This window comes from Cebus imitator, unplaced genomic scaffold, assembly GCF_001604975.1.
Source record: "Cebus imitator isolate Cc_AM_T3 unplaced genomic scaffold, Cebus_imitator-1.0 Scaffold240, whole genome shotgun sequence".
NCBI classification, from domain to species: domain Eukaryota; kingdom Metazoa; phylum Chordata; class Mammalia; order Primates; family Cebidae; genus Cebus; species Cebus imitator.
In genome coordinates, this window is record NW_016107555.1 from 71,303 (window position 1) to 88,697 (window position 17,395).

Below are 17,395 nucleotides of genomic sequence, written 5' to 3' on the forward strand. Positions count from 1 at the left end.
CAAGTGAGCATCTCTCCTGTTTTAGAGAAACCTGAGAACCACTATGCCATTTCTAAGTTAAACTGCTGGCCAAAATGAAATTAGGCTTTTTTTTTCTTTTCTTTTCTTTTTTTTTTTTTTTTGACACAGAGTCAAAAAAAAATTGCAATCGCTCTGTCACCCAGGCTGGATTGCAGCGGTGTGATCTCAGCTCACTGCCACCTCTGCCTCTCGGGTTCAAGCGATTCTCCTGCCTCAGCTTCCTGAGTAGCTGGGATTACAGGCACACGCCACCATGCCCAGCTAATTTTTTGTATTTTTAGTAGAGACGGGGTTTCACCATGTTGACCAGGATGGTCTCGATCTCTTGACCTCGTGATCCACCCGCCTCGGCCTCCCAAAGTGCTGGGATTACAGGCTTGAGCCACTGCGCCTGGCTTTTTTTTTTTTTTAGAGATGGAGTCTCACTCTGACCCCCAAGCTGGAGTGCAATGGCATGATCTTGGCTTACTGCAACCTCTGCCTCCTGGGTTCTAGTGATTCTCCTGTCTCAGCCTCCTGAGTAACTGGAATTACAGGCGCCCACCACCACATCCAGCTAATTTTTGTATTTTTAGTAGAGACGGGGTTTCACCATGTTGACCAGGATGGTCTCGAACTCTTGACCTCGTGATCCACCCGCCTCGGCCTCCCAAAGTGCTGGGATTACAGGCTTGAGCCACTGCGCCTGGCCCATCTTCATTTTCTTAAACAAGGTTACTTTATTGAGCAACAGAGAATGTAGGAAGGTGAAGGAGATGGTTCCCAGCAAGCAGGAGGCAGGTGCATGCATGGAGCGAGGGGTTCCCGGTTTACTGGTGGACTAGCAGGCACCTTAGCCCACAAGCTGGCTTCCCAGCATGACAAGTTTGCTCCTGTGCTAAGTATTGTCCAAGAGTGAAACAAAGTCTAGGAACCCACCTCTCCCTGTTTCTCAATGATGGATTCAGGTTGGTCTTTTTTTTTCCCCCAGAGTCTCACTCTGTCGCCCGTGTTGGAGTGCCGTGGTGTGATCTTGGCTCACTGCAACCTCTGCCTCCTGGGTTCTAGTGATTCTCCTGTCTCAGCCTCCTGAGTAGCTGGAATTACAGGCGCCTGCCACCACATCCAGCTAATTTTTGTATTTTTAGTAGAGACGGGGTTTCACCATGTTGGCCAGGCTGATCTCGAACACCTGACCTCATGATCTGCCAGCCTTGGACTCCCAAAGTGCTGGGATTACAGGTGTGAGCCACCGCGCCCGGTAAGGTTGGTCATTTTTAGAGAGTTGGTTCCCTGAAGCTCCCAGTCATTCACAGGTCCTCTGCCCTGTCCCCTGTCCACATTGAGGCCGGGAGGGCCGCAGGGAAGGACCTGTCCAGTATGTCCAGTATGGTCGCAGCTCTTCCCAGGAGGGAACCCGTGTCTTCCAAAAGTTTTCTTTCCCCTCCTCTGGCCATTCCAGGCTGAAGGAATGAAAACTCCCTCTCCCTAGGCTGGAAAACAGGTAAGTGACATGTAATTTATGAGCCCAAAGTGCTTAAGTCCTATGTGCACAAAGGGGCCGGGTAAATATTTAAAGATTAGAGCCAGCTGGGGAGAAACACAAAAGGCTGGGGCAATGGGGGTCGCTCTGAATTCACTGTCCCTGAACTGGGCCAGGTCAGCATTGATGCACTCACTGGAATCCCGACCTTTGTCTTCTGAAGGGCCCTTGGCTGCTGGGCTATTGGGAGTCCCCACACAGCTAAAGAGAGTTAAACAATCGCAGCCTCTCCAACCACATCTGGAGACAATTCGCTGAGTCATTTCAAAGCTTTTGCTGTGTCCCAATAGTTAATTACAAGGAGCAATCACTTCATTCCACTTTGAAATGCATCTGCAGAGGGGGACAGCAGACTTCTCCCTCCAGTCACCTGCATCCACAGTAGCCTGCGCAGCCCTCACCAGTTAGCACTGGTTCAAGCCCGTGGAAGTGCAGAATGGAAGGGGCTCCCACCTGGAGCCACAGGGTACCCACCGCTATCCTCTGGGATGGGCCGCAGATAGGGCTCTTGTCCTGGGGCCCAAAAACCTCTCCCCACTTGGTTCCAGACCTGACATAATATTCTTTCTTTTGTCAAAGTCAACAACAAAACCAAATGAGGGAAGGGGTGGCACAGACACTTGTCACTTTCTGTATTAAATTCCCCCGCATGAGACGGGGGGCCCTGAGCAGCCTTGGAGGCCCCAAGCACCCTCAGGAGTTAGAGAAGGAAGTTTTTTCTCCTTGAATGAGCAGAGGGGGGCCTGGGTCTCCCCACTTCTCCTCCTGGACCTGTGCTCCTTTCCAGGCTGCCTTGGGGACCCTAGATGCTAAAGATGGAAAGGGAGTTGGTGGCCTACATCCTGGCTTGCGTAAGCCCCGCTTCTAAGTTGGGCCATGCCCTTCCTGGCAGCCGGAGAGCGCTTTGTCCTGCTTGCCCTCAGAGGACAGGGTGAACCCACTGCCGCTCTCCCTCCAGCTCTGAAAATACATCCTGGTTGCTGTGAGCCCCTTTGGAGCCAGGCCTGCCTGAGGCTGTGATAGGATGTCCAGACTCAGGGCTTGTAATCGTAGTAGGAGGCTGGGATGGAGGGTGGACCCCAAGTCCTTAGCCTGGGTTTCGGGGAAGGGTCCCTGTAGAAGCTAATCTGCTGTCTTTCCCAAAATGACCTTGCAGAGGTAAAGCACAATGACTTTAACTTAGTAGAGGAAGTGGCTGCCCAGAGAGAGGAGCAAGAACTGGGAGTAAGGTGGGGATGGTAGGGAGAAACCTGGCTCAGAGCTGGGAAAAGGGGCGGGTGGAAATTGCACCAAGACCTCTCCCCACCTTGATCCTACACGACCGTCAGCCAGTGTAAGGCGAGTAGCAGGCCAAGGAGGCTGTAATGGAGGAGCCACGGGGTGGGAGCGCCAGAAAGGAGGAGGATCATTCAAGGTGGGGAGACCCCTGCCCGAAAACGGGCCACAGGACAGGGGGCGCCACGGGCAGTGCGGGGATTGGAGTAGGGGGCTGCGGAGGCGGAGGTCCATTCAGTGGACCAGGGCGGAGCGACGCCTGAGAATTCCGCCCAGGCCTTAAGGCGGGCCTCGCCTCCCACAGCCAAAGCAGAACATTGCGAATTAGCACATTTTGCGGTCAATTTTCCACTGCTTAAGAAACACTAAGCCATCCACGTGAGCGGCCCCACCCAGCGCGACTGAGATCCCAGGGCACCGGCTTGGGCGGGGTGGTGGCCCTGGGAAGGGCGGGTGTCGGGCTTCGGGTGGGAGCAGCCTGAGGTCCCCTTTATGGCGGCCGGGACTCAGAAGACGGGGCGGGCCCGGCACCCAGCTGCGGGCCGCGAGAGCTGCGCGGAGGGCCATTGGTTTGCTAATGCACCCGGGTTGAAAGGCGCGGGCGGCGGTTTACCGGGAGGGATTGTAATTAGAGGACAAATTGCCCCGCTGCCCGCGCAGCTCGAGAACGCAGGGAGGGGGAGGCCCGCCGGGGCGCGGCGCGCGCCAGACCTCGGTGCAGATGTGCAGCAGCTGGAAGCCCACTCCCGGCAGGGCGCCCGGAGTTTGGCCCCGAGGGGGCGGGCGCGGGAGCCGCTTTGTGGGGCCCGCACAATGCCCTTAACACTTGGCTGCCCCCTTTGTGCCCCGCCGTGCCGCCCGCCCACTCCGCGGCGCCTTTGTACCGCGCCGCCACCGCCCCAAGCTCGAAACCAGTCGCACCGAGGACGCCCCGGCCCGGCTGGCCCTGGCGCTTCAAAGCTGCCCGGCGCGTGCCAGCGCCTGCCGCCTGGCCTCGGCCCCCGCCGCCCTCCCAAGCCCGGGTCGGCCAGGATCTGGCCCGCAGGCCCTGCGGCCGGGGCTGGAGAGCGCTCATAGCTGCTGTTGCCGCTGCCTTGGCCTGAAAGGGGGTGGGCGGGGCGCGATTCTCCACGCTGCTTGGCGCCTGGGAACGCTGCTATCTTGGGAAGGGTAGGCGGGGGCGGGCTGGGGGGAGATGCCTCGGCTTGATAGAGCTGGGGGGCTCACCTTAAGTCCCTACACAGAAGCCAGTTTGTTCAATCCTCTGCCACAGGGCTCAGCTGCAGAACTTTTGCGACTTCCCTGTCACCCTCAGAAGCAATGGGGGCCGAATTGTTCATAACATCATTTTATAAGCTCCAAAACTAAGGCGATCATGGCCCACAGGAGGTGTCTAGGTTTGAACCCAGGGAGTTCCTGGAGGTCAGCCTTCCTGTCCATCACAGCGACCAGAGTCCAGCCTCCTGGGGACCAACAAGGGGGATGGCCCCAGAGTCTTGCTGTAGGACCTAGCCTGTCCTGGGGCAAGTGCTCCTGGGGCCGCCTCCACTGGGCTCCTCCAGTGGGTCCCCATGGCCTGAATAATGCATGGGATGTGGGCCCTGGACCTCTTGAAGTGTGGCCTGAAGCTCTTTCCAGAATGTCAGTGCCTGCCACCACCACCTGTTCGTGGGGCTGAGAGCAGGCTCATGGGAGTAGACTCCCAGTGCTTCTCCATGGGGACAGGGTCCAACAGCGGAGCCGCCCAGCCTGGAGGCAGCTGGGTTCACCCCACCTGCCTCCTGTGGGAAATCTGGGTTGGATCCTAGCAGTGTCAGAGAACTCGGGACCCAGGCTGCACCCCCACCAGAACCCCTCCCGGTCCCGAGGCCCCAGCAAGGTTGAGGCCAGCTGTGGCCCCGTGGGCGGACTGCATGCTTTAATGGGACACATGTTGCTGCGTGGCCCCTGCAGGCTAGGCTTGCGCCCGGCTTTGAGCAGCCACAGGCAGAAAATTGCTGCATTGTCCTGACATTAGGGCAACTAATGCGGTGTTGTGGGTACAGCCAGAGCATGAAGTGCACAGAGAGGCGTTGCCTTGGCATCATCAATCCCGAGGAAGCCCAGAACCCTGTCATAGTCAGTGGGGCAGCTTGTGGCCAGCGAGGCCCATGTACCTCCCCAGTGGGTGACCCCCAGAATGCTTGCACTCCAGGGTATCAAGGACTTGGCAAGTGGGACTGGAGAACTTACTAGGATTGGGACAGGATGGGCATGGAGCGGGTGGGCATGGCAGGGGTCCTCAGGCTTGGGAAGTGGTGGAGGCCAGAGAGATAAGGAAAAGACCGACAAAGGGGAAGGGGGGTCCCTCGGGACGCAGGAGGGGTCCTCAAGTGAGAGGAAGCCTGGGTTATGGGAGGGGGCTGAAGGAAGGAGGCAGGGAGCTTCCCAGTGCCTCACCCCTCGGTCCCCTCCTCCTCAGGGTTTCCAGAGTCCAGAGGGTCTCATTGACATGTAAATGAGGGTCCCCTATAAAGACGGCGCTGCCTCCCACTGGTTCGAGGACAGCAACATGGGGACGGAGCCTGCCACCCGGGGCAGCCTCCCCAGCGGCTTCCGAAAGGTCTGAGGTCTTGAGGGGTGAGGGACAGGCACCCTTCCCGGGCAGCAGGGGCAGAGGGCAGGAGGGTGGCAGTCCCACACTCTAAAGGCCATTCATCTGTAGATCTCCAAGCCGCTGATGGAGAAGAAGCGCCGGGCACGCATCAACGTGTCGCTGGAGCAGCTCAAATCGCTGCTGGAGAAACACTACTCGCACCAGGTGAGACTCAGGCAGGGTGGGGGGTGGGTGATACCATCCCAACCTCTGTCTTCACCTCGGGCGGCCGGCCTAAGAGCCGTTTCCATGGTCGGGTAGATCCAGAAGCGCAAGTTGGAGAAGGCCGACATCCTGGAGTTGAGCGTGAAGTACATGAAAAGTCTTCAGAATTCCTTGCAAGGTACAGACCTGGGCTGGAGGGAGGAGGGGGAGGCGTGTGGGATCAGAGCCAGGGATGCACAAGGCCAAATAAGGAGGGATTCCTCAAGGATCGCTTGAGCCTGGGCTTTTGAGACCAGCCTGGGCAACATAGCAAGACAGCAAGACCCCCGTCTCAAAAATAAATAAATAATAAAGGGTCGAGTGAAGAGGACAGCTTGGAGGCAGGTGGGCAGCTGGTGAGGGGGCCCCAGCTCGACGGGGGTAGAGGGAGGAGCAGTAAAATTCGGGCTGGCTTTGCGATTGGGATCCGGGTGGTAGGAGGTCTGGACCCCGGGGAGACATTCGGGTCGTCTCACCTCTCTGCCCTCCTCTTCCCCTCCCCAACACGCTTCTTCCCTCCTTTCCCCTCCCTCCTTTCCTCTCTCCTCCCTCCTCTCTCCCCCTCCTCCCCTCCCTCTCTCCCCTCCCCTCCCTGTTTCTCCCGTCCGCTCCTCCCCACAGGGCTCTGGCCGGTGCCCAGCGGAGCCGAGCACCCGTCGGGCTTCCGCAGCTGCCTGCCCGGCGTGAGCCAGTTCGTTCGGCGCGGAGATGAGGGCGGCGGCGGCCTGCGCTGCCCCCTGGTGCCCGAGCGCGCCATCGGCAGCACCATGGACAGCGCCGGGCCCGGCCGGGAGGCGCCCGGGCTGTGCGGCCCCTGCACCCCCGCGGTCTGGGCTCCTGCTCCGGCTGCCGGCGGCTCGCGGTCCCCACCACCTCCCCCGCTTCCCTCCGGAAGTCTCCCCGGCTCATTCTCCAGCGTCCCCCCGCCGCAGCCAGCGTCGAGTCGCTGCGCCGAGAGCCCCGGGCTGGGCCTGCGCGTGTGGCGGCCCTGGTGAAGCCCCAGGATGGCGGGGACTGAAGGCGCTCCCTATCTGGTCTGGGGACACAGGGACTATTTTGAACACGCCCACAGTGACTGCCGGGAGCCCCTAGTTGTCCATTCTGGTCCTGGGGCGGGGGTGGCTTGGAGAGGACCGCGCACCCGCCAGCGCAGGGAAGTACCCCGAGCCCTGCAGGACTGGGTCTGCACATAATCCACCCCCACTCCAGTTCCATCTACACATGCCGGACCGCTCACTCTCGACCCATCCTCCGGAGGGAGTGGGAGGGGGTGTCCTGGGCTGCGCCTCTTTCCAAGGGGCCCCTGACGGGTAGCCCTCCCGCCCCACCCCCGCTCGGCTGCCGCGCCGCGGTGGGAAGGTCGCAGTTGGCAGCAGTGCAGAGGGGACCCCTCGCAGCGAGGAGAATCGCTGCCCCGCCCCGGCCCATTCAGCGGACTGCGGGCGCCCGGTTCCCACCGGCACAAAGAGCGCCTGGCCCCGCCCCGCCGGCGAGGGGACCCCAGCCTCCCTCGATCCGGAACCCTCTTGGCTTCCAACGACCTCCTCCGCCAGCGGCGCTGCCCACCCGGCTGGCGCCTTCTCCGAAGCTCGCATTTCTCAGAAAACCCCGCCTCCGACAAGATGCACAGCCCGCCCGGACGCCCCGCCCCACGCGGTTCCTCGGTTGGTGGCGCCAGCTTGAGGGCTGCAAAAGTGAACCCGGTGCCTCTCGTGGGAGAGGGGCAGGCCTTCCGCCCCACAAAGACCCTGGCCCACATTCCGGGCCCAGACCCTGCAGCTCCAGATCCCTAGGGCTGCCGGAGAATCCAAACCCAGTACAGCCCTCGGAGCGCGCGGCGCTACTTGACTGGTCGATAAATGAGGTTATTGCTGCGTTCGGACTTAGGGAGTGGGAGGCTCTGAAGTCAGATTTTCTTCCCCTGGGCTTCTGGCCCAGGAATCCGGGCCATTGAGGGGCAGTTTGGGTTGTGGGGTCAGAGATCCCGGCACGTCCTCCCGACAGCTTGTAATTCATAATAATAAAACCAGCGCGAATCTGTGAAGTGGGTATCAAGAGGACACCAGGGGTCTAATGTCTCCCACCCCTGCGATGCCTACTTAGGTGTATCTTTTTGAACCGTAAATAACTTTCTACAGCTCTTCTCTTTTTGGGCAGCCCTGGCCTGCAGGTGCGCTAAACTCGCCCTGGTCCAAACGCGTGGAAAAGGACCCACGTTGCTTCAGAAGATCGCGCCTAGCGGGCTCGCTGGAGCTGGGGCAAGGGTAGGGGTCCTGGCTGTCACCGTCCAGGGTGGGCTCTCGGGTCTGCGCTTCCCGCGGTGTGGAGTGGGGCAGGGAGCGGTCAGGACAAATCCCTCTCCCGTCCACCGGGTGGCGGTGTTGCACTGCAGACCCAAAGGTTCTTCCTCCAAATTCCAGAGGGGCCACGAGAGGAACAGGGACTCAACTGGTCCCAGGAGGCTTAGGCCCAGCTCCCATCGCCCTGCTCTGTTCACTCTCTTCAATCAAGCTCACGGTGACTGGCAGCCCCAGGTGCCATTCCTGGGGCAAGGGCTGCCACCTGGGCTAACAGGGCTTTTCTGCCTCATCCTGTGGCTCCTCCAGGACCATCTCACTCCTCACTCGCTAAAGGGACTTCAGCATTTGCCAGAAGACAGAGCAAGTCCAACCACCCAAAACAGCGTATTACCAGAGGAACTCAGGTTCCAGAGGAATATTTTCAGGGGCAGCTGGCCAGCCCTGCTGTGAGGTTAGAAGAGTTTTTCATGAAAGCAGCCTTGGAATGCCAGGTGCAAATTGTAAGGAAGTTTTTATTGGGTCCTGTACAGAAGAGAAATACTCAATTGTCAAAAAACTACAGAGGAATCCCTGGCTGTGGGTGTGCTATGAAGACAGCTCCCTCCCCAGTTAGCCAGGATCAAGTTCCTTAGAAACGCAGCAAACAGGCCTGGAGGCTGGACAGAGTGTGGGGGAGAGCTCCGGGCCCAGGGTCCTCCATCTGGGGTCCTCCCCTTATTTTTGTAAAAACTGTAGGACTGGAGCGATTTGGAGGACTCTGTCCTCCTGCAAGTATTGCCGTTGGATATGAAACACAGAGCAAAAACCTAAAGTGACAAATGAGTGAAAACCTAAGGGGACACGTGGACAGATGACCCCCAGATGGAGGAGATGATGGCTAGCTGGTGACCTCTGCCCCTAAATGACGTTAGTCCTTGAAGGCACAGCAGCATTGGCCACAGATGGCCCCTCTTGCAGCCAGGGCTGGATTGCACTTCCCTGCCTTGCTCACCTGTGGCCAGCTCATACCCCCAGTTACCCCACAGCCAGGGACTGGAGGGCCCTCTGAAGCACAGACAGACTTAGGCAGCCCGCCACCCCACCCCAGCAGCTGCTTCTGGGAGTGGGACCCTATCTGAAGAGTGACAAGATGGGCTTGGCCACCTGAAGACCAGGGGAAATTGGGCACAGGCAGGCTCTATGCTGACCTTGGAAACTGCCTCACGTCTTCACGTTGAAGGGCCACTGTATAGGCGTAAGGGTCTGAAGGAGACAGCGTTTGTACCTGCCCTATTTCACCAGCTGAAAGTCATAACTTCCTGGCTCTCCTTAGCCTGGGAAGATGCAGGGCCCATGGCAATGTCCAGGCCTGTAAGGGGTCTGCCCAGGAGGAAGGCAAAGAAATGCATTGCTCCCAGGGGTGGGACGCTTGCCTGGGGCCAGGTCTTGAGCTGAGAACCTGGAAGCCCCTGCCAGGATCCCTTCCTGGCCAGGCCTGTACAGGTGGGGAGTGAGGCTGTGGATGACGTGGGGAAACGGAAGCCCAGGCCCTGCTGCCCTCGTGCTCTCCGCCTGCACCTGCCAGTGTCATGGCGGGAGCCACAGGGGTGGGAGTAGCAGTGCTGATGTGGTGGGGACAGGCAACCATGGCAGAGTAATGAGGGTAGGGACACTAATGGTGGTCAAGGTGGCTGAGGTGCCAATGTCGGTGGTGCAGTGTGTTGTGCTTAGCTGGGGTGGAGTGTGGGTTCCCAAGGGGGCAGGGGGTCATACAGTGAGAGGCCTCAAGCCTGGGGGGACGGGGGGCCGCAGAGGGCCCTAGACTACCTCTCACACCTGGGCCACTCAGTGGACAAGGTCCATGACCAAGAGACTTCAACAGCCCTGAGAGTTAATGTCACCTGCTCATCACAGATGGGGAAACTGAGGCAGGACAGGACCTGATCAGAGCCTGTTGGGTTTCTGAAGACCCCTGTGCATAGAGACCTTCTGTATCCCCCACCCACGCATTCCCTGGGTGTGGCAGTTACTGCAGTGTGGTGGAAAGCCTGGGCCAGCCAGTGGCTCCAGCTCAGCCCCTCCAAGGCAGGGTTCTGTTCGGTCCCCAGGTGGCCATGTCTCAGGGTTCCCTATTCCCCCAGTCCTGTTACCCAGGGCTGGTGATGGCGCAGCTGGACGTGCACGTCACTCACTACCCAAGCCCAAACTTGGAACATCACTCAGCTGTCCAGTGGCGGCCTCACTCAGCTCCGGAGATGCCATGCCCAGCGCAGTAGTCTGAGGCAGCTGCCACCCTCGGGACAAGGCCAGCTGGGAGGAGCCGGAAGACAAACGCCGAGGCCAACGCCCTCTCACCAGCGGGTCGGCCTGCCTGGCGTCTGTGGGGAGGCGCCGCCTGTCCTAGGACGCCGAACCCAGGGAGTCCGAGTGGAGCGTGGCGTACCCCGAGGACTCAGAGGGCGAGCTCAGGAAGCTGCTGGTGCTGCCGCCACCGCCCGCCGCGCGCAGCCCTCCAGGCTCGCCCCACGACGCGCTCAGGCCTGGGCGCAGGGGGCCGCCGTGCGCGTGTGCAGCGGGGCGCGGCCCGGGGCTCCGCTGGGCGCTGCCTGGGGGCATCGGGGCCTCTCCCGGGTCGGTGCCATCGGGCGCAGCGGGGAAGGGTCCAGGCGGGCGGCGCAGGGCCTGTGGCTCGCACTCGAAGGCGGTCAGGGCGAAGGCGTCTGGCAGCAGCGAGGCCGAGGCGGAGCGGGGACCGGGCCCGGGGCGGCGGCGCGGGCTGCCGGGGCTGCCAGGCGGCGAGTCGCGGGCCCGCCGCGGGCCGCCATCCAGAGCCAGGGGCCGCAGCGACAGCAGGCTCTCCGCCGAGCGGCGCCGGGGGCGGGATGGGGGCGCGTCCTCCGTGAAGGCCAGGAGGCTGGCGTGGCGCCGCTCGGGCCCAGCGGGCAGCACCAGGTGCGCCAGGGCAGCCAGGTCCTCACCGGAGCCCCAGCGCGGCAGGAAGGCGGGCAGCGGGACGGCGGCCCACACGTCCGCGTCGTCGTGGGAGAAGCGCCGCGTGGGTGGGACCTGTCAGGATGCGGCGGGCTTTTACCCCAGCTGCCCTCCTGGAAAACGGGGACAAACCCTTCCCCACCCCGGGGAAGGGCCTTCCGTGGGTCAGGGACCAGGCCGCGGGCCAGGACAGCCTGGCTGGGCGCTGTGAGGCTTGGCGGCCCAGACGCAGTACTGTTCGGGTAGCTGGGGTCGGTTGGGGAGGAGGCTCCTTGAGGGCACTGAGCACGCAGGAGATAACGCAGGCGACAGGGATCACAGGGTTGGCAGTTGGGGACCACCCACACAGGTTGTGTGGCCTTTGGCCAGCCCAGCCTTGGATGGTGACAGCCACCCCTGCAGCTGCAGAGGGTGAGATGAGCTCCTAGTGGAGAGGCTTGGGCAGGTCAGGACACCCCCCACCTGCAAGTGTGGCCTCTCCCCCTGCCCTGTGCTCACCTGCAGGTATTGCATCTTGTCCTCCTGCAAGGGCCGAAGCGGGTAGAGCTGGGGCAGACCCCCCTCTAGGGCAGAGATCTCATACTTGGCCATCCTGTCTAGGGCCACAAAGTCACCTCCATAGCTGTAGTCCAGGGAGCGCTCCAACACCAGGTCTGGGGAGACACCACCTTCCAGGCTGGTCTCTGTAAGGTGAGAGGGCAGAGGCTTAGGGCCATGGAAACTTGGGGGCATCTGGGAGGGAATCTCAAGGACCCCCCAACCCAACAGACATATAAGGTAGAGAGCTGGTTAGCTGAAAAGGGAAGGGGAGGGGTTCTGGGTTCAAATCCCAACTATGTCACCCTTTAGCTGTGAGACTGGGCAGGGAGGTCACACACTGAGCCGATTTCCCTATCTAGGACATGGGGTACGACCTGAGGTGACCTTGGGAGCCCTGAGGACTAAATACTACATGCAAGGGGCTGGCAGTGCCTGTGCAGAGCAAGGCTGGGCCGGGGGTAATGGTATTGCTGGAAACGGTATCCAGACAGGTCCTGGTCTGCAGGAGCCCCCAGGGCAGCTCGCTGGGCATCCCTGAGGTTGGAGGGTGGGCCCAGGAACTCAGCTGGAGCACGTGCAGACACATCCACCAGCTCTGTTAACCAGAATATCCCATTACTTGGAAGCCGGGGCAGCCAAGCCAGATAGGAGAGTGGTCTGAGGGAACCTGGCTTGGGTTCCTCGGACATTTGAGTACATTTGGGGGTGACACAAGGGGTGTCTGTTGAGAAGTCACCACCTTAGGGGGGTTGCCTGACAGCTGTTTTCCTGCCAACTCCAATGACCTCACCCAGACGCCACCCTCCCCAGGGCCACTCAGGCCATCCTCACCGTCATCGGAGTCTTCGTCGTTGGCCATGAGGGCCATGCACTTCTCCCGGACAGCCTTGAGGTTGGCCCGGTAGCGGTCGCAGGCCCAGAGGAACACAGGCAGCAGCAAGGCCTGGGCCACGGAGCACCACAGCATGCAGAGCGCCATCCAGGGTGCTGTGGTGTTGGCCCGCAGGCTGCTGAAGCTCACCACCTGTGGGCACAGGACTTGGCCTGGCACCTGCAGGACCCCCCACCATCACACAAGCTCCCTCCGAGCCGCAGTCTTCCCATGCGTACTACGGCGGTTCTGACAACCCATCTGCCAAGGAGAAGGGGCCCCTGGGAAGGAAAGAGCTCAAGCATGGCAGTGGGAGGCCCTGGCCTCTGGGAGCTACCTGGCTGCTGGGCAGCACTGGGTGGCCCTGCTGTCCTGTCTCCCTCCTGGCTGCCCAGGGCATGGATTACCACCTTCCTGTCCTTTTTTTTTTTTTTTGAAACAGAGTCTCACGCTGTTGCCCAGACTAGCATGCAGTGGGTAAATCATGGCTCACTGCAGCCTTGATCTCCTGGGCTCAAGTGATCCTCCTGCCTCAGCCTCCCAAAGTGCTGGGATTACAGGCATGAACCACTGTGCCCGGCTGCCACCCCCTTTTTGAGATGAGGAAACTGAGGCTTACAGAACCAGGTCTCAAGCCTGTTCAAGATTCTGCCACCCCCTTCCTGGCCAGTGGCCTCTTCAGCCCTACCCCTGCCTGTGGGTCCCCACCCAGGGATCCCACATTCCTCCCTCCCATAAGAGCTCTCATTGCTATGTCCCAAAGAGCGACACTTAGTGATTCCCACAAAGGAGTGGCAGTGTGGATAATGTTGGCAGGTTGCTTCTGTCATTTGTGGGCCATGTGACACTCAGAAAGCTGCTCAACCTCTTTGGGGCTCAGTTTCTTCATCTGTAAAATGGGCTAAGAACACCCCATGTTCTAGAGGGTGAAGATTCTGGACACTTTATAACAGAGGCATGGAGTGGCCCCACAAGCTGCACCCGATCCCCTGCCCAGAAGTGGAGGTGGCCCCGACTCCCTCCTAGCTCCCCCCCCCGCCCGGCTGCCCCCACTCTGCTCCTGAGGTGCCTTGTAGTTCTCTGCTGTTTCATGAATCCCCTTCCCTCCAACTGTACAGGGACCGGGGCCGCCAGGCCCCACTCTACACATGAGGACCCTTAGCTGGGGGGAAATGAACCTGCTGGGGTGGTGCAGTGGGGGCTGCCTCCTAAGCAAGGCCTCGACTCTGAACTACCACCAGCACTCCCAGTCACCGTTCTGGAGCCCATGTCCTGCAGTGACTCAGGCGGGCAGTCCTGCCTGCTGCTTGGACAAAAACTCTGAGGCTGGTCTTTACCCCAGTCCCAGTCCTCTGCCTGCCTCACTGCAGACCTTTGAGGACTGGGATGGAGTCTCGCAGGTGGGAGGGGTTGGCTACTGAGTCCAGACTTCATTCTTGGGCCAAGCTGGTCCCAGCTTCACCAGGAGGACCCCAGGTAGCCCCTCTGGACTGCAGACCAATGCTGGCAAGGCCTTCCTCACAGCAGCCCTCCCCTTGGCTTTCCCCAGCCGTTAGTATCAAGTGCAACTCCCCAACAGACAATTGAGGCCCCCTTGTCCTTGTCCTGTCTCCCAGTCCAGCACCCCTACCTAAGTGTGGCATCAAAGCTCCCTCTGTCCCTCCTGGGACCTGGACCCACCAGAAAACCCATGGGTATGCTATCCCACCTCTGCATCAAACAGGCCTTGAGGCCGGACCTGGTGGCTTATAATCCCAGCACTTTGGGAGGCTGAGGCAGGCGGATCACCTGAGGTCAGGAGTTTGAGACCAGTCTGGCCAACATGGTGAAACCCCATCTCTACTAAATATACACACACACAAAATTAGCTGGGCATGACGGTGGATGCCTGTAATCCCAGCTACTTAGGAGGCTGAGGCAGGAGACTCACTTGAACCTGGGAGTTGCAGTGAGCCAAGATTGTGCCATTGCACTCCAGCCTGGGCAATAAGAGCAAAACTCTGTCTCAAAACAAACAAAACCAAAAAATGGGCCTTGGATGAGGGGAGCAACCTCTTCTGCACTGTGGAGAAAGGCCCTGAGCTCTGAGCTCTGCAGTCACTGGAAGTGGGCTTGAGTCCCAGCAGGCTGTCCCAACTCTAGGCAGGTCTTTGTACCTCTCTGAACCTCAGTTTTCAAATCTGGAAAATGGGGACAATGATCAAGCCCATTTCAAAGGATCGGGTCTGAGGACTCAACCACGTGATGCCTGGGGTATGAGCAGCCCCAGGGCTGTCCAGAGACAGGCTCCCTACCCAACGCTATCACCCACCAGCACAGGGAAGCCCATGAGGCAGTCGTAGATGAAGACTATGGTGGTCACGAGGCCCGTGATCTGCAGGGAGGTTCTGGCAGGCTCCGAGCCGTCGATGGAGGAGCGCCGCTTGCCCTGCGCATCCTCCACTACGATGGTGGGCACGGTGAAGGCGCGGTGGTCAGCCCGGCGCCCCACCTGCACGGCCAGCGTCTGGAAGAGGGCGATGGCTGTGCAGATCACGCCCATGGCCACACTGCCACCCACCAGCAGCAGGAAGCAGACGCCGAAGCCCAGGCCGATCTCAGCCACGATGAAGCGGCAACCATGGGTGTAGAAGCGTTCACTGGTGTCGTGCCAGCCAACAGCGGGCAGGGCTGACAGGATGAAGGACACCATCCAGATGCCCATGACTGTGTGTACCGCCTGCTTCTTGGCATTGCTCAGCCTGGCACAGGGCAGGGTGGAACAGAGGGAGCTGGCGTCACCCATAGGGGCTCCCCAGGCCTCTGTGGACCTGTAGAGGACCCTGATGGCCCAGGCACCCCACGCCCCCCAGCATGGCACAGTCGTGGCACAGCCAGCGTGGTGGGGCCTTGTCTGTTGCATAGGAGCTACTGCGAACATTGTCACACGTCCCTCTGCCAAGCATTCTGTATTGGCTGCTTATGTCTAATGCAAAGCTACATGTGTGTGCCCCCAGCAGCCAATAGCTGCCCCTCCTGAGCCTCCCTGCCCTCCCAGCGTGCTGCAGGTGTGACCACTCCTGTGCACACGTGGGCATACCAGATATGTCCTTGTTTTCATGCCTTCATGGAACCTCAAGAACCCCAGAGCTTCACGTGCTCACCGGTAGTTGACAGGCCAGCAGACCATCCACATGCGGTGGTAGGAGAGGGAGGTGACGGAGAAGCAGGTGGCCAGGGTGAGGGTGTAGAAGGTGGACACGAAGACCTTGCAGAGCCCCTCATTCCACTCAAAGTCGGGGTGCTGCCGCCGCAGCTGCACCACGGAGTAGGTGGCGATGGGCACGGCCACGTTGAGCATGTGGGTGGCCGAGAGTGTGCACAGCAGGAACTCCAGGGGCTTCCACTTCTTCTGCTTGGCGCCAATGCTGAGGATGCCCCAGGCGTTGGCCAGCAGGGAGAGGCCCCCACATGCCAGCCAGCCCACTGCACTGCCAGGCAGCTGCTGCTCATCACTCATGGTGCAGACCGGAGCTGGCAGGCGGCTGAGGCATCCTCCTTGGAGCCAGGCCTCGGGGAGTAGCCGCCCTCACTCCTGGCAGCTCAGGGATGCTGGGGACCACGAACATCTGTGGGGGTGGCGATGGGCACTCAGTCACTCCCGCTCTGGCGGCAGCATTGAAGCACTTGGGTACTGGGGATGGGAGATGGTGAGTGCTACACTTTGAATGTCCCCTGAAAAACTCAAGTTCAAATTTAATTAAAACTCGTGTTGAAACTTAATTGCCATCCTAATAGTATTAAGAGGTAGGACAATTTTTTTTTTTTTTTTTGAGACGGAGTTTCACTCATGTTACCCAGGCTGGAGTGCAATGGCGCGATCTCGGCTCACCGCAACCTCTGCCCCCTGGGTTCAGGCAATTCTCCTGCCTCAGCCTCCTGAGTAGCTGGGACTACAGGCACGCGCCACCATGCCCAGCTAATTTTTTGTATTTTTAGTAGAGACGGGGTTTCACCATGTTGACCAGGATGGTCTCGATCTCTTGACCTCGTGATCCACCCGCCTCAGCCTCCCAAAGTGCTGGGATTACAGGCTTGAGCCACCGCGCCCGGCCCCGACAATTTTTTTTTTTGAGACGGGGTCTCGCTCTGTCACCCAGGCTGGAGTGCAGTGGTGCGATCTCAGCTAACTGCAACCTCCGCCCCCGTTCAAGCAATTCACCTGCCTCAGCCTCCCCAGTAGCTGGGATTATAGGCGTATGCTACTACACCCAGCTAATTTTTGTATTATTTTTTAGTAGAGATGGGGTTTCACTATCTTGGCCAGGCTGGTCTTGAACTTCTGACCTCGTGATCCACCTGCCTTGGCCTCCCAAAGTGCTGGGATTAAAGGCATGAGCCACCAAGCCCGGCCAGAGGTAGGACTATGTTTTTAGAAATGGGGACTTGCTCTGTCACCCAGGCTAGAGTGCAGTGGTGAGATCATAGTTCACTGTGGCGTGGAACTCCTGGGCTCAAGCAATCCTCCCCAGTTAGCCTCCCAGGTAGCTGGAACTACAGGTGTGCACCACCATGCCTGGTTAACTTTTAAATTTTTTGTAGAGATGGGGTCTCACTGTGTTGCCCCGGTTGGTCTCAAACTCCAGGCCTCAAGCAATCCTCCCGCCTCGGCCTCCCAAAGTGCTGGGATTACAGGCATGAGCCATAGTTGCCTGGCCACGAAGCATTGAAGAGATGATTAGGCCACGGGTGGGTTTAATGTCTCTACCAAAGGGCTTCTGGGAGTGGGTTCCTCTTGGAGCGCTCTCCCTTCTGCCATGTGAGCAAAAGCCTCTTCCCCTCCAGAGGATGCAATGTCCAAGGCAGCATCTCTGTAGCACAGATCAGGCCCTCACCAGACACAAACCTGCCAGCACCTTGATTCTGGATATCTCAGCCTCCAGGATTGTGAGAAATAAGTTTCTTTTTTAGAAGAAAAAAAAAAAAAATATATTTATAAATTTTTTTTTTTTTTTTTTTTTGAGACGGAGTTTCGCTCTTGTTACCAGGCTGGAGTGCAATGGCGCGATCTCAGCTCA

The 17,395-nt window shown here is 59.6% G+C and overlaps 2 protein-coding genes across 6 annotated transcripts in view; one reads left to right on the top strand and one right to left on the bottom strand.

Moving 5' to 3' along the window:
• Positions 1 to 1,237: 1,237 nt before the first annotated feature.
• Positions 1,238 to 7,042, top strand: HES3 (hes family bHLH transcription factor 3). 2 transcript variants are annotated; one of them, XM_037727781.1, is made up of 5 exons: positions 1,238 to 2,957; positions 5,280 to 5,420; positions 5,523 to 5,618; positions 5,715 to 5,796; positions 6,279 to 7,042. In XM_037727781.1, exons 2-5 carry the CDS (start codon positions 5,316 to 5,318, stop codon positions 6,650 to 6,652), a joined length of 657 nt encoding a protein of 218 aa, XP_037583709.1. In that variant the 5' UTR covers positions 1,238 to 2,957; positions 5,280 to 5,315; the 3' UTR covers positions 6,653 to 7,042. The 2 variants fall into 2 exon arrangements, with proteins under 2 accessions (XP_037583709.1, XP_017353769.1); XM_017498280.2 differs by lacking the exon at positions 1,238 to 2,957 and adding an exon at positions 3,673 to 3,988.
• A 1,402-nt stretch (positions 7,043 to 8,444) lies between these two features.
• The window catches only part of GPR153 (G protein-coupled receptor 153), a 14,286-nt gene continuing 5,335 nt past the window's right edge, over positions 8,445 to 17,395 (bottom strand). For 2 of the 4 annotated variants that reach the window (XM_037727778.1, XM_037727779.1), the window contains exons 2-6: positions 15,482 to 16,052; positions 14,650 to 15,079; positions 12,299 to 12,518; positions 11,426 to 11,610; positions 8,445 to 11,002 (exon numbers count right to left, since the gene is read on the bottom strand). In XM_037727778.1, the coding sequence (XP_037583706.1) occupies positions 10,337 to 11,002; positions 11,426 to 11,610; positions 12,299 to 12,518; positions 14,650 to 15,079; positions 15,482 to 15,837 (1,857 nt within the window). In that variant the 5' untranslated portion in view covers positions 15,838 to 16,052 and the 3' untranslated portion in view covers positions 8,445 to 10,336. The remainder of the gene's footprint in view (positions 11,003 to 11,425; positions 11,611 to 12,298; positions 12,519 to 14,649; positions 15,080 to 15,481; positions 16,053 to 17,395) is intronic. The other 2 variants (XM_037727777.1, XM_017498278.2) reach the window with 2 other exon arrangements.